The sequence below is a fragment of the Leptonotus elevatus genome, chromosome 13 (genome assembly GCF_054856555.1).
Source record: "Leptonotus elevatus isolate MCC_2025b chromosome 13, RoL_Lele_1.0, whole genome shotgun sequence".
In the NCBI taxonomy this organism is placed as follows: Eukaryota; Metazoa; Chordata; class Actinopteri; order Syngnathiformes; family Syngnathidae; genus Leptonotus; species Leptonotus elevatus.
The window spans coordinates 7,941,912-7,954,997 of record NC_141251.1 but is presented as its reverse complement, the minus strand read 5'-3'; the positions used below and the strand labels follow the sequence as shown (position 1 = coordinate 7,954,997).

The following is a 13,086-nucleotide window of genomic DNA, read 5'->3' as shown; positions in this document are numbered from 1 at the left end:
GAATGGCACTCTGGGAGGGGGGCAGCTTGAAGGGGGCTTCTGGCCAGCTAAGGTGACAAGAAGGACCAGAGAATGTTCCTTGCACTAGGCCACTGGATTGAATTGAATCTTTGTAGCCTAATCAATGGTCTTATTGGATTACTGACCACTGCTGTGTTCAGAGATATTGTTGCACTGACAATTAAAATAGCTCAGAGTTGGTGCTTGGGTGGGTGGTTAGTGGGCTGGAAGGCGAGCGGTGGATGGGGTAGGGGCCATTCCAGGGGTGTCGGCAGCCTAAGCACTAATGACAAGTTTTGTTCCATTTTTGTGCGTCGTACAAATGCGAGAAGTCGCTTTCTGGGGTTCAGTCATCTGCTGGGTTGTTCTGCATGGGTGCCTAAAAAAAAAAAAAAAGCCAAAAACAAAAACAGGACAACACTGGAATTTTAAACTTTAAGCGCAGAAATTCTGCCGTCACTGGTCTTCGTCCATTTTTAAGACACGCGGATTTTATCCAAAGCCCCTCTTCTTTTCCGTTGATTAATCCCCAGTGTCTTTTGCCTGCAATAGCGGTAGAAGTGAGCATTGCAGGACTACGTTGAGAAATGGGATCAAAGTTGGCTGACATTCGACGGCAATCAGGTGCGCAGTGGAAAGTTGAGGGGGAAAATGCCTGCTGGGTTTTGACGGATGAAAGAATGAAACGAGCAGCAACTTTGGTTGGGTCTGGAGTAGTGACATCCCTGTGAGGGGCTCAGGGAAGCTTGGTTGCGAGGCAAGACCAATCATTTCTCTCCATTCCCTGGGCTGACAACAAACGGACGGGGAGCATCAGGATCTGGCCGATTTCCCCCCAAAACAATTTATTAGTATAGTATTCACGAGGTTGCGCTAATGTGGAGGCAGCCAAATTACCGCAATCAGTTGAAACAGCGAGGACTCATCCACGGCTCTGATTATGTGTAGCTCATCTATCAGTCTGATGTCTTTGTAACAAGGAAAGGGGGGCATTGAATTATCGTTGAGTTTCACGGAGACGTCCAAGATCATTGGGCAAGGGAGTTGGTCAGTGATAATAGGGTTTCCTTGGTTGGGCGGCGGAAGTCTTTCACCATTAGATAGCTGACGCTACCTTGCTGGAAGGTACTGTTTTGAAACTAAAGCCACACTGGTCAGATGATCTGTTGCGCCGTGTTCTCTTGAATTTCCTTCTTTCTTTTTTTTTTTTTTTTTTAAACGGGACAAAGAAAGGAGAAGGAAAAAAAAAAAGAGCCGGCCGAGCTGCATATCCAAGAAGTGAGCATGGAGGTCAGGTACAACCAAGAGACGGAAGGAATGATGTTGAAGAATGGACTTAAGGAGGGCAAAGACGGAAAGGACTCGCAGGGCAGTTTGTCCAAAAGCTTTCTAAAGGAGCAACAGAGCTCTTTTTCCTCCTCTGGGACGGTGGACAACTGCGAGAAAAACAGGGGGAGCACTGCAGACCCGGACTACTGTCGGAGAATACTTGTGCGAGGTAAATCTTGTCCTCTTTCGCCAACGGGGATCCAACGGAACTCGGAAATGTCGCAACTATCGTTACGCGACAATCCGGCCAAATTTTTGTTTTTTGAAATCATGTATTTCTTTTTCTTTTTGAATTACAAATTGCTAATTTTTTTGTATTTACTACTATTAAAACTACTTTTTAATTGCACAGTAATGGAATCATAGTAGTGAATTTTAACAGTTACTAGAAAAAGCAATTAGGATGAATAATAAAATTACAATTATTCAAAAACAACAAATAGTTACTTTAGAATGATGCATTCCTCATTGCGGTCACTATGCGTGTGTTTTTTGTTTGTTTTTTGCATGTGGCAAAATTGTAATTAAATCCCAGTTCTTTAACAATACCTGCAATTTTGTAGCTTGATACTTGGTAGAATTAAATACGAAATAATAATTTTTGTTGTTGTTGCAGAGTTTATATTCTTGTATTGTATTGTACATTTGTGAGACTACTAGAACACTATTATATATTGATACATTTATTATTCAATAATTATTTAACAATATAAGTGAATATTACTACATTATTTTTATAACAGTCTATTCACTCAATAAATAAAAAACAATGACAGTTGTATTTCTTCAACTTCAGTCAATTCTCTTTCTGCGACTGAAAATTAAATAATGAAAGTTATTTAAATTCAAAAGAGACACCTTATCTGTTGTACATTTCAAAAATGTTTTTCAATTTAGATTCTTTACGTTGGACAGGACCTTAGATGGAAAAAGGATTGAATGAAATTTTAAAAAATTTGCACACATTGAAGTTGATTTATCAATCGATAATTCAATCAAAAAATGTATTTAAATCTGCTCAAACTCTCAGTTTATTTGAACAGTTTTAGTATTTTGTAATCACCATATTCGTTTGCCGCTTAGACGTTTTTTTTTTTAATGTGCTTATTGATTATAAATGTCTTTGATTATGAAGAAAATGATCTTTACTTAAAATCCTTTGACTCAGGATAAGGGCAATAATCATTCAGAATAATAATGTTTCTAGCCGAACAATTATGAACATTTACTAATAACGATTCGAATACTATTAATTGGAAGTGTGTTTCTTTTTGATGCCCCACGATGCAGTGCACTGTGTGAGCCAGCTTTGTTGTCATTGTTGTAGATGCAAAAGGCTCCATCAGAGAGATTATCCTACCAAAGGGTTTGGATTTGGACCGGCCCAAAAGAACTCGCACCTCTTTCACTGCGGAACAACTCTACAGGTTAGAGATGGAGTTTCAGAGGTGTCAGTATGTTGTGGGAAGGGAGCGAACTGAATTGGCCCGCCAGCTCAATCTGTCCGAAACTCAGGTAGGTGCTCATTTCGACCGTGCCTTTCTTCTGCCTTCAAAAATAATTGCCCGTTATCCTTGGATTCTTTCTTTAGTTAGTTATTATTATAACAGCCATGGAGTATACATTTTTGCCAATTATTATTGTGTGAAGTCAAATTCATGAATGTGAGGGTCTAATTTGCTCTTTTAACAATACAATGCTGTATTTAAAAAAGGGAAGACCGATTGTTATAGTTCTTGATAAATACATGAATTAGGGCTTTAATTATAATGTCAAATTTCACATTTTGTGTTTGAGCATTTAGCTCAACATAGGTCAACACAGTAATAAATAAATCAATAATGAGAAAGGTGACATATTAATCCTTTAATTTTTAATGGCCACTGTATTAAGTCTTATTAACCCACTCACTGAAATCTTTTGGAAATTCAACATTTAGACATCAGAAAAATCACTACGATACTTTTCAAGACTACAAGAATACAAAACAATTGTTTTTAATCCTTTGAATTATATTTAAAATGATGTGAAGTATCAGTAAACCTTATTTTCATTGTTTTGCACTAGTTACCACTCACTGTCTTTGTTGAAATTATGGGATTGCTGCCTTTATAGTGAGGGTGTGGTGTATGTGAAGAACTACAAGGTCAACCGTGTATTTTCACACTTTTTTTTAATATATATATATATATTCAGTACAATGTATTTAATTTGATCTCCAATTAGAATTTGACTAACTCTGAAAATCGCATTTAGTGGAACAACTTTGACTAACTAAGCTTGAATTTTTTCTTGCCTAAATGTAAGTGTCCTTCAATTCCGAATCATTGATTGTGCCTATAAGTGCAACGGTGAACCCACTCTTAAAAAAAGTATGCTTAAGCACTTTTTAAGAAGAATGTAAATTCACACATGTAAGTTTTTTCCCCCTCAAGAACAGAAGATAGTTGGGTGCATTAATATTATACAAAGTACAACAACTTTTCTAAAAAAAATACATCTGAAAAACATTCTTACAAACATATACACATACAGTCCATAATGTGTGTAAAGGTTATGCTTGAATACATTTGACCACTTATCCTTCATATGAAGATTACATAGAGCTTATAATGTGCTCGATTACGACTCGGGGCATCAGCGGTGATGAAAGTCGCCGTGCAACATATTGTGGACGTCCTTGCTTTATATGTGCAAGGGGTCAGCTAGAGTTTACACGCCACGGATGAACTGCATTTGCACTCTTGACACCATATTTCAAAGCAGGTCAACGCGTAACACTGTCGGATTGAGACTTGAAGGAATCACGACAGCCTGTTTCTGCTTTTGGCAACTTTCAAGGTGTTCTTTGTCTATGTTGTCCAAATTTGTGTTACCGTCGTCACTCTTGTTGCTAATTGAATTGTGTCATTATTTAATTGTGGCGTTTAGCATGATTGAAGATGGTTGACTTTTTGCAGAGGTCTTCGGGTCAAATATTTCACACAAACTGAATTCAAGGTCAAAAAGAAGATTTATTTTTTTGAAGGAGAAAGCACACGTGCTTAGCTTGAAGGAGGAATAAGTCAATTCTTAGCAACCAAATGACGTGATTAGATGAACATTTGGTCCATAGACGTCACATGCTGCTATATTAATCAATCATTTTTATTCTCAGCTTCTACTTGATGTGCGATCAAATTAAAGCAACATTTGCTTTCTTGGTGTAAGCAGTCGGATCGTTGCTTAACAAAGTTAAGCGTTGTTTACATCAAATGGTTCAAATTAATTTGGTCATTGCAATTTGATTTGGCTTTTGGGAGGAAGCAATTGTGAAAAGTCAACATTAGCTCTGTCAGAAATGGTTCATATTATAATTTCTGCAACCTTCTTTCGTGCATGTGTATTGAATTCGAATGACTTGTCATGTAGTTATCACATCCCCTCCCCCCAAAAATATTGATTTATTGCTGCTATTCATTTAGATTGAGATGTTTAAACATTAATTTGTTGACAAATGAATATGAAATGATACACAACAGAGAACGGGATTTAAGGAATTGAATTTGAATAACAAATTTGAAAAAAAATGCAGTATTTGTTTTGCTTTAAATTATTTATGGATCTTCATTACATTCTTTATTAGATTCTTTATTATTCTATATTACATTATATGTCCCTTACAGGTGACCAATTATTTTTGAGTTACTTTTACAAAAGTGTGCACTCTATGATTAAACATGTCTTTATATGACTTTTAGGAATAGAATCATATTATGACCTTAGCCTGCAATGCAATGACCTGTACAGGACAATCTAACAACAAAAGTGTCTAAAATTATATATAAGAAACAAATTGGTTTCTACTAATTAATAAAGATAAATACGCCTGCCTCTTCAGTCTAACCAGACTTCAAAATAAATTGTAGTTTCATTCTCTGGAAAGTTGACACTATACCTAAAAATGACCTAAAGCATCCAGGACAATATAATAAGGATTGCCAAGCGAGTTCTGGTGTGCACACTCCTTGACACATGTGCAAAAATATTGGACAAGATGACAATAAATTAGACAAAATGACTCTTTTGCAAAAGTAGCATTAACTCATCAAAAGCCAGATATTTAATCACATCCTGGAGAATTATGTTCAGGTACAGTTATTTTCGACGTTTGAATCTACTCAAAGATTCGTGTAAATATGAACGCTAGGCTAATGGGGCGATCTCATTTAATTGACAAACCATTCTCAGGTATTTAGTAAATAGCCGCATTATACAGCGTTTGTGAAGGCCTTTATTGCATGTTTTCTGTGTTGGCATACTGAACACAAGCACTTGTATGTGCATTACACTACCTTGAATAATGCGGCCTTGAAATATAACTCCATTGAGCGTAACCCAGGATTTTGCTGATCACTGGCAAAAAATGCTTTGCGTTTAATTGAGAAAGGAATTAATTAGCGACGCTACAGAAAACACCTTTCATGATCAACACAGCACACGAGTGAATTTGGTATTTAATCAACATTGCTGTTGAGCAACTGCAATAATGTGTGTGTCGCTTTCCTGTGAGTTTCAAAGGAGTAAGAATGACCCGAAGGTTAGTTAATAGCTGAATCCAAAACAGTCAGCTCCAATGGCTTCTCATATATTCGACTGTATTCTGCATACATATTTATCTCCCATAACACTGTACCTGAAAATGACGATTATTCCTTTGCTATACCGTTCACTCAAATTCAATTAATATAATCATTTCAATAACTTTCATAAATATTATTTTATCTCTGCTGTATGTATCGTCAGTGAATAAGGTGCTTGACAATGGACGGGGTGCCCTTGAGCAAGGCCCTGCCTCGGCTCAGGGACGCTTGCACCATCTAACATCTCTCCTAACCAAAACTGTCAAATGAATTTCTATGGGGTTAAATGAATACATTTTTGAAAGAATGTCACATTATTTAGACATTGGCAATTACCTAGACAGTAAATAACGATCGTAAAATTAAAAAAAAAATGAATCACTGATATATAAGCGTTTCATACAAAACATAACTCAATATGTTTTGCGTACCGTAATTAAAGTACACCATTTAAAATAGTTACAGAGTTAAAGCGATTTGAAACCAAAGTAAAGAAATTAACAAATAAAGCTTCATTCAATTACTAAAAGAGCGTACGAATAGCGCAAGAGCAACATCTTTGACAACAAAATACTTTGAGGGAGGGTAGAAGTCTAATGTTTATTGAGAATTTTGTTGTTGGCGTGTAAGAAGACTTTAACTAATAAATGGTTGAAGAGAGATATACCAACAACAAATGAATGGATGGATATAGTATATAGCATATACATTATGGAGAGAGTTTCAGATAGATTAAGATGTAAAATTGATATCTTTAACGAAATGTGAATGAAATGGACTATTATTTATTTATTTATTTTGTTTGTTTGTTTGGCTGTTTGTTTTGGGGTATGCTTTTTTGTGTGTGTGGGGTTTTGTTGTTGTTGTTGTTGTTGCTGTTGTTGTTTGGGGTTGTTTGTGTAAAAAAAATAAAAATAAAGAATACTTTGAAAGACTAGAAAAGAGCATCGTTTTTTTAACCTGGATTTAAAAGCATTGAAATGTTATTGGTATGTTTTGCAACATTATTCATTCATATTATTTACTCAATAATAATATAATATAATAATATGTAAAAAATGTAATTGTTTGACAGCTCTAATATATATATATATATATATATATATATATATATATATATATGGATTTATAGTGAAATGTGTGGAATCCGTATTTATCAATGTAAATGACCCAAAATGGATCGCTATTGTGAGTGTAATGGTTCATGTGGATCCGGCACGGATTCTCTTCGTCCTTTGCAATCACCCTTTGTTTGATCGGCAACAATTCCAGAATACAGTTGGCCTTTTTGAACACCAAAATCAGCTACGCCCACTGCCGTAACCCTGAACCACACCTTAGATTGAAAAAAAAGTGGATGATGGGTGTTGGGGTTCCCTTCCCCTAAGAAGGACGATTCAATCCAATCCACTTTATTTCTATTGCACGTTTTATAAATAAGCGTTTCCAAAGTGCATACAAATAAAATCTAGTAAAACCAACTATAAAAATAAAAACGAAAATATAATAAGTCAAATAAATACATAAAGTAAAAAATCATGAGAGATAGAGAGAGGGGGATGGGGTGAACGATGTACAATGGCCCACAGTGTTGTGCAATCTTCTACCTATTTTTTGCCCATGTGTTTTTGTCTCCAGGTAAAAGTTTGGTTCCAGAACCGGCGCACAAAGCAGAAAAAAGACCAGGGGAAAGACTCAGAGCTCCGCTCAGTGGTTTCCGAGACGGCGGCGACCTGCAGTGTCCTCAGACTGCTGGAGCAGGGTCGACTCCTCACGCCCTCTGGCCTACCAGGCATCTTGCCCCACTGCGGTAGCGGCACTTTGGGCTCGGCCCTGCGGCCCCCCTCCATTAGCATGGGCAGCAATAGCAGCAGCATCGGCGGTAGCAGCGGAGCCGCTGGCGGAAGCCCAACTCTACCCGCTGTCACCAGCTCGGGGACGGTGCCAGGCCTGCAGAGCTCCGCGGCAGCTCACAGCTTATTTAGCTTCCCCATGCCCTCCTTACTAGGCGGCGTCGCCAGCCGCATGCCGTCGAACCCGCTGACCATGGCGAGTTCGTTAGCCGGCAATCTGCAAGAACTCTCTGCTCGCTACCTGAGCTCTTCTGCTTTTGAGCCTTACTCGCGGACCAATGGCAAAGAATCCATGGACAAGAAGATTTTGGACTGATGCTATGTTTTCATGCGGAAGTATGCTAGTTTCCTCCGGAAATGTTTGCTTGGTGTTTGTCTTAGCCTGTCTCTGTTTTGGTCACTGTCTGATCTGTCTGTGTCATCATGTTCTGTGACTGTCTGGTAATCTCGATACATGTCAACACCTCTACACTCATCTCATATGGACAGATTTAGCTGTAGAAATGTTATCTGTAAAATTGTTAATGAAGGGGGGGATTTAGAGAAGCAATTTTTAAAGGGATTATTTTGAGATCGTTCCGATTCAGAAAATGCTACTTCAACTATTTATTTCAAAAGGTCACACACCAAAAAATTATTGGATGACCGCACAGTGCATAAGGTACGGAAGAGGATTAGGGCCAGTGAAGAGGGGGAAAAAAAGGTTGGCAAGATTCTGACTTTATTGTCAGAATTCTGACTTTAAAGTCAGAATTCTCACTTTATACTCAGAATTATGACTTTAATCTCAGAATTCTGATTGAACCTTCTCATAAAAGGCATTTCTTTTTTCATGTATTTAATTGTATTGGGTAGGTTAAGCAAGACACCGCACGTGAGTAGTTGTAGAGAAAGACGCCATTTTGTGTAGCAACATGTCAGACGAAACAAAACACAAAGTCACCTGGCTTCGAGCTGTTGTATATTCATTTGTGAGAAAACTGGCTTCCACAAAAACATTCAAGAAATGTAGTTGTCATCCAGCAGAATTGTCTTCTCAATAGTTTATTGAAGACCGGGGAAAAAAATTTCAGCACGTCTGTGGTGTTTTTGTCCCCAAGTTGCAGTACTTAACCTTTACTTTTGATCATTTTTCTCGTCTGCGAATTCTGTACAATCGTGAGTTTTGCTGTATAGTCTTTAAGAAAAGCTTTGCTTTTCACCATTACTGTGCTGCTTGCTGTGATGATCACCAAATTGGTTTATCAGCCTTGAAGACGTCCCTTGAGCTCCTTTGTGAAATCAGCGGCCATTAAGGCTTGGAGAAAGGGTGAAATGATTGTACTATAAAAGTACTGCAAATGAAAGATGTATGTTTTAAATGGTTATTTTATTGTAAATTATTCAATTTTGTAATTATGACTTTATTAGTATATCTGGTAAATCAAGGGATGACTGAATGTACTGAATGGAATGAGTAATCAGTTCAAAAGCTATTTGGTGCTGTATTGTGAGATTTGTAAAATGTGCGGTCCAAATGTGCATATACTGTATATCATGTATACTGTTTGGCTACATGCTTTGACATGTTTCTTTAATTCATCTTCCTATGAATCAAGTTTGCATTGATAAATTCCATGACTGTTATATATCCAATACATGGTGGTTTGATAAGTATGACAGCCCCCCCCCCCCAAATCTTTAAATGTGTAAAAAAAAATCCCAAAGCAGAACCCCTTTTAAAAAGTCAAATATTTAAATTAAGAGGTTTACAAATAATTTCACTACTTCCTTTTTTTAATTAACTTGGTCAATTTAAATCATGGCTCTTTACATTAATAGCAACACTCCAATATGATTATATGTTGTTCAGTGAAAAAGATTATTTTGCAGAGGAATTTGTTTGTAGATTGTAACCATAATTCAGTTTGTTTATTACGTGCCCCGTTCAAGGCCGCAACAACGTTGCCCCAGGAAGCAGACTAGTATTTCTGTGACACCCTGTTCAGGTTCCCTTTTTTTTTTTGGGCTGCACATTTGCTCTCATAGCAAAGTCTTTATTAAGCAGGTTTCTACTGCTTCCAATGAATTAATATATTCCATTCCGACTCATATACTGTACTCTTATATGTAGCCGGTCCGGTTGAAAATACTCAAACCTAACTGTGTGTAATTAACTGACTTCAGTTGGCGCAGCAGCTAACTTTCGTAAAAAAAGCAGCTACATTGTGACCACAGTTGTCCTGCATGGAATCCATTATCCCTCCGAAATCGCACAAAAAGGTCAACGAGTATCAAGCATTCAAACAAGTGATCAGCAAAAAAAAAATCTGTCATCACAATGTCTACCCTTCAGAAAGGTGCGTGCGTGTGTGTGACTAAAAATAGATGATTCATTTTGCCAATAATGGAACACTGTATATTGCAGTTTTCATTCAATACAGTCATTTACCACTCAGCAAAAACATGCAGAAAAATACACAGATTTAAGCAATTCAAGTAAACTCTACTTTAAATTGTATCGGCATTATAATATAGCAATGAGCAGTTAAATGACACTTGTACAATAGCTGAGGAGTAAAATGGGACTTTTGTGAGGAGGAAACTATTAAGGCTCACACTTCTGGGTTTGGAAAAAAGAAACCATTTGTTTCTACAGCATCTGTCTTGGGAATCCCCCCCCCCCCCCCCCCACGGAGGAGGACGGGGGAGTGGAGGTCGCATTGATGCTTCCTAACACCCCGCCAACGACCCTCCAAAGCTCCCCCCCCCCACCCATTCTCTTCCTTCACCCTAAGTCCAATTAGGGTGAAGATATGTGTTTTTCTGCAAGAGTGTGTGTGTGTGTGTGTGTGTGTGTGTGTGTGTGTGTGTGTGTGTGTGTGTGTGTGTGTGTGCGTGTGTGTGTGTGTGTGTGTGTGTGTGTGTGTGTGTGTGTGTGTGTGTGTGTGTGTGTGTGTGTGTGTGTGTGTTTTCAGGTGGCGGGGTCCTCCAGCCTGTCGTCAGAGCAGACCACCAACACATTTTTGTCACATGGTCTTCAGAGTATTCAAGCTCAGGTCTGAGGAAAGAGAGGTCACATCCTGTCTTGCTTTTTTTTTTCTTTTTCTTTTTCGTGCCATGTATTTCAGTGCTAACGAACTAACACGCTTCTTGCAACTAATCCTGAGGCCATTGCACAGCTAAAATATTTCAAGGAAGCTCCTTTTTGCTATAGGGAAAAAAAACATGCTGCACAGCTTTATTGCTTTTTTTTTTCTTCTCTCAAAACAATGAATCCCACGATGTAATCAAACGAGCGGAAATGCTCAAGAGATTGTCCCAACTTTTGGATTTGTAAAACAGAAAGCCAATGTAAAGTACCACTTTGATGGCTTGAGTTATCGTCTGAGCTTTGGATGGTGGCCTCTAAAATTTTAGTGATTCAATAAATAAATTAATTAATTCATATATGATAATAGCAGGATTCAAATGAATGATTAGTTTCATAAATAAGCAGATAACTAAAACTAAATGTAAATATGGAAGCTAGCACACATTGGGCTTATTCTGTTGAATGGTAGATGTCCTTCAATTGTGAGCTTCTTGGGCTAGCGAAAGAGAGAAGAGAGGGTGAGGAGGCTAATGTTTTTTTTGGGAAAGTTGATTTTTATTTTCACTGACTACACCCAAGCCTGATTACCTCTGGACTTTTTCAGTCAATAAATGAATTAAAAAGATCCTGTCAGACAAGTCAGCCAAAAGATCCCGATACACTGTAACAAAACTCCACAATTCAAATGAATTAAAGAACAGATGAAATATAAAGCAATTGATATCTGTCATCCTGGAAAGCTTTACAGACAACATGAAATAGCGATGATCCTTCCCAGCCTACAAAAATTACCCCAAGGGCACAAATCCAACTCATCCAATGCGGACACAAAGGAACCCAGGACACTGGCAGTACTGACAAGACTGTCCATCAGTGTAATCGTCACTAACCGGGTCAAGTACCGCCGGACCCCCTCAGTCCCTCACTGACGGATGCACGTTTTGTTGACGGATTGATGGAACCCACCTCTGTCTGTGAGTCCCAAAATAGTGGCGGCAAAGTGATGACGCAAACGCGATAACAATTAAAATGACAGGCTGACGGTTACAGTTTGATTCGGCTTGAAAAAAATGGTGGACTGATGATGACGGACGTGTGCACATGCCGCTGACGGATGACAGACCGACAACATTTTGTAATTGCCCACCTCTGTAAGTCAGTTATCATTATGGCCCTATTGCATTTTTAAAATGCCTTTTTTTTTTTATGGAAAATATATTACATTTTGGGCTGTTATTGGGTTGAAATGTGAGGCTGAGCAATTGCATTCATTCGCGAACATATCAGTCATTGTGAAAGATCAACTTTTCATTGTTATATTGTTTAAATGAGTTGATCATGAGATTTAAGCAGTGCAATTTAGCAGCCCTTTGTTTTATATCCCCTGCCAGGTGTGATCATCTGTTGTTATTCATTAGTGGATCCGAGATATGATGTTATCGAACATGTTACATGTCAAAACCATCTATTCAGTCACTGGAATGGATCGTTCAAGATGCCATAGAAAGATGGTCAAAATTTTTGCTCGACTCCGCATTGGAGAAATCTAAAATAATTTATGCACTTTGCAAAAGCCAAACTCAAATACCATATTAGTTGTATGTCTTTTGTATCATCTCAGAGCAAATCACTCTGGTGGAGTGTGGTGCTCGTGTGCTGATAACTCTGTATGTGGGACATTTTGAGAATTGTTTCTATGTGGGGAATATATGTTGTGTTATCGTAAGTCGTTTTGTTGGATAATTGTATTTCACAGGAGAAGAATTACATTCAAGGATCAAAGAATGCTATTAAAATTGTCTGAATCTAAACATGCCTTATATTTAATGATTCTACATTAATTCCAAGATTCTACTCAAGCAATTATGTTACAAGTTTCATAGAAAATAGTAGTAGAAAATGCAATTAACTCATTCACTGCCATTGACAGTTATAGATGTCAAACATTAATTTTAACTATTTCTATTAGTTTAACTTTTTTTTTACACTTTGTTAACAAAAGTATGAAAACATTAAAAAAATGATTTGCTTATTTTTAATTTGTGATTAATCGTGAGTTAACTCGTGAAGTCATGAAATTAATTACGATTTAAAAAAAATAATAGCCTGACGCTCCTAATTTTTAATAATCTTTTCTTCTTTTTTTTAATCGCATCAGGTGATTACAATTTTTTAATTGTAATTAATCGCATGACTTCAATAGTTAACC

At 37.4% G+C, this 13,086-nt stretch overlaps 1 protein-coding gene across 1 annotated transcript; it reads left to right on the top strand.

Annotated features, from left to right (window-relative positions):
• The first annotated feature begins 290 nt into the window (after positions 1-290).
• On the top strand, positions 291-12,682 carry vax1 (ventral anterior homeobox 1). The gene is made up of 3 exons (XM_086092188.1): positions 291-1,498; positions 2,657-2,844; positions 7,590-12,682. Exons 1-3 carry the CDS (start codon positions 1,285-1,287, stop codon positions 8,118-8,120), a joined length of 933 nt encoding a protein of 310 aa, XP_085948314.1. The 5' UTR covers positions 291-1,284; the 3' UTR covers positions 8,121-12,682.
• Positions 12,683-13,086: the final 404 nt, after the last annotated feature.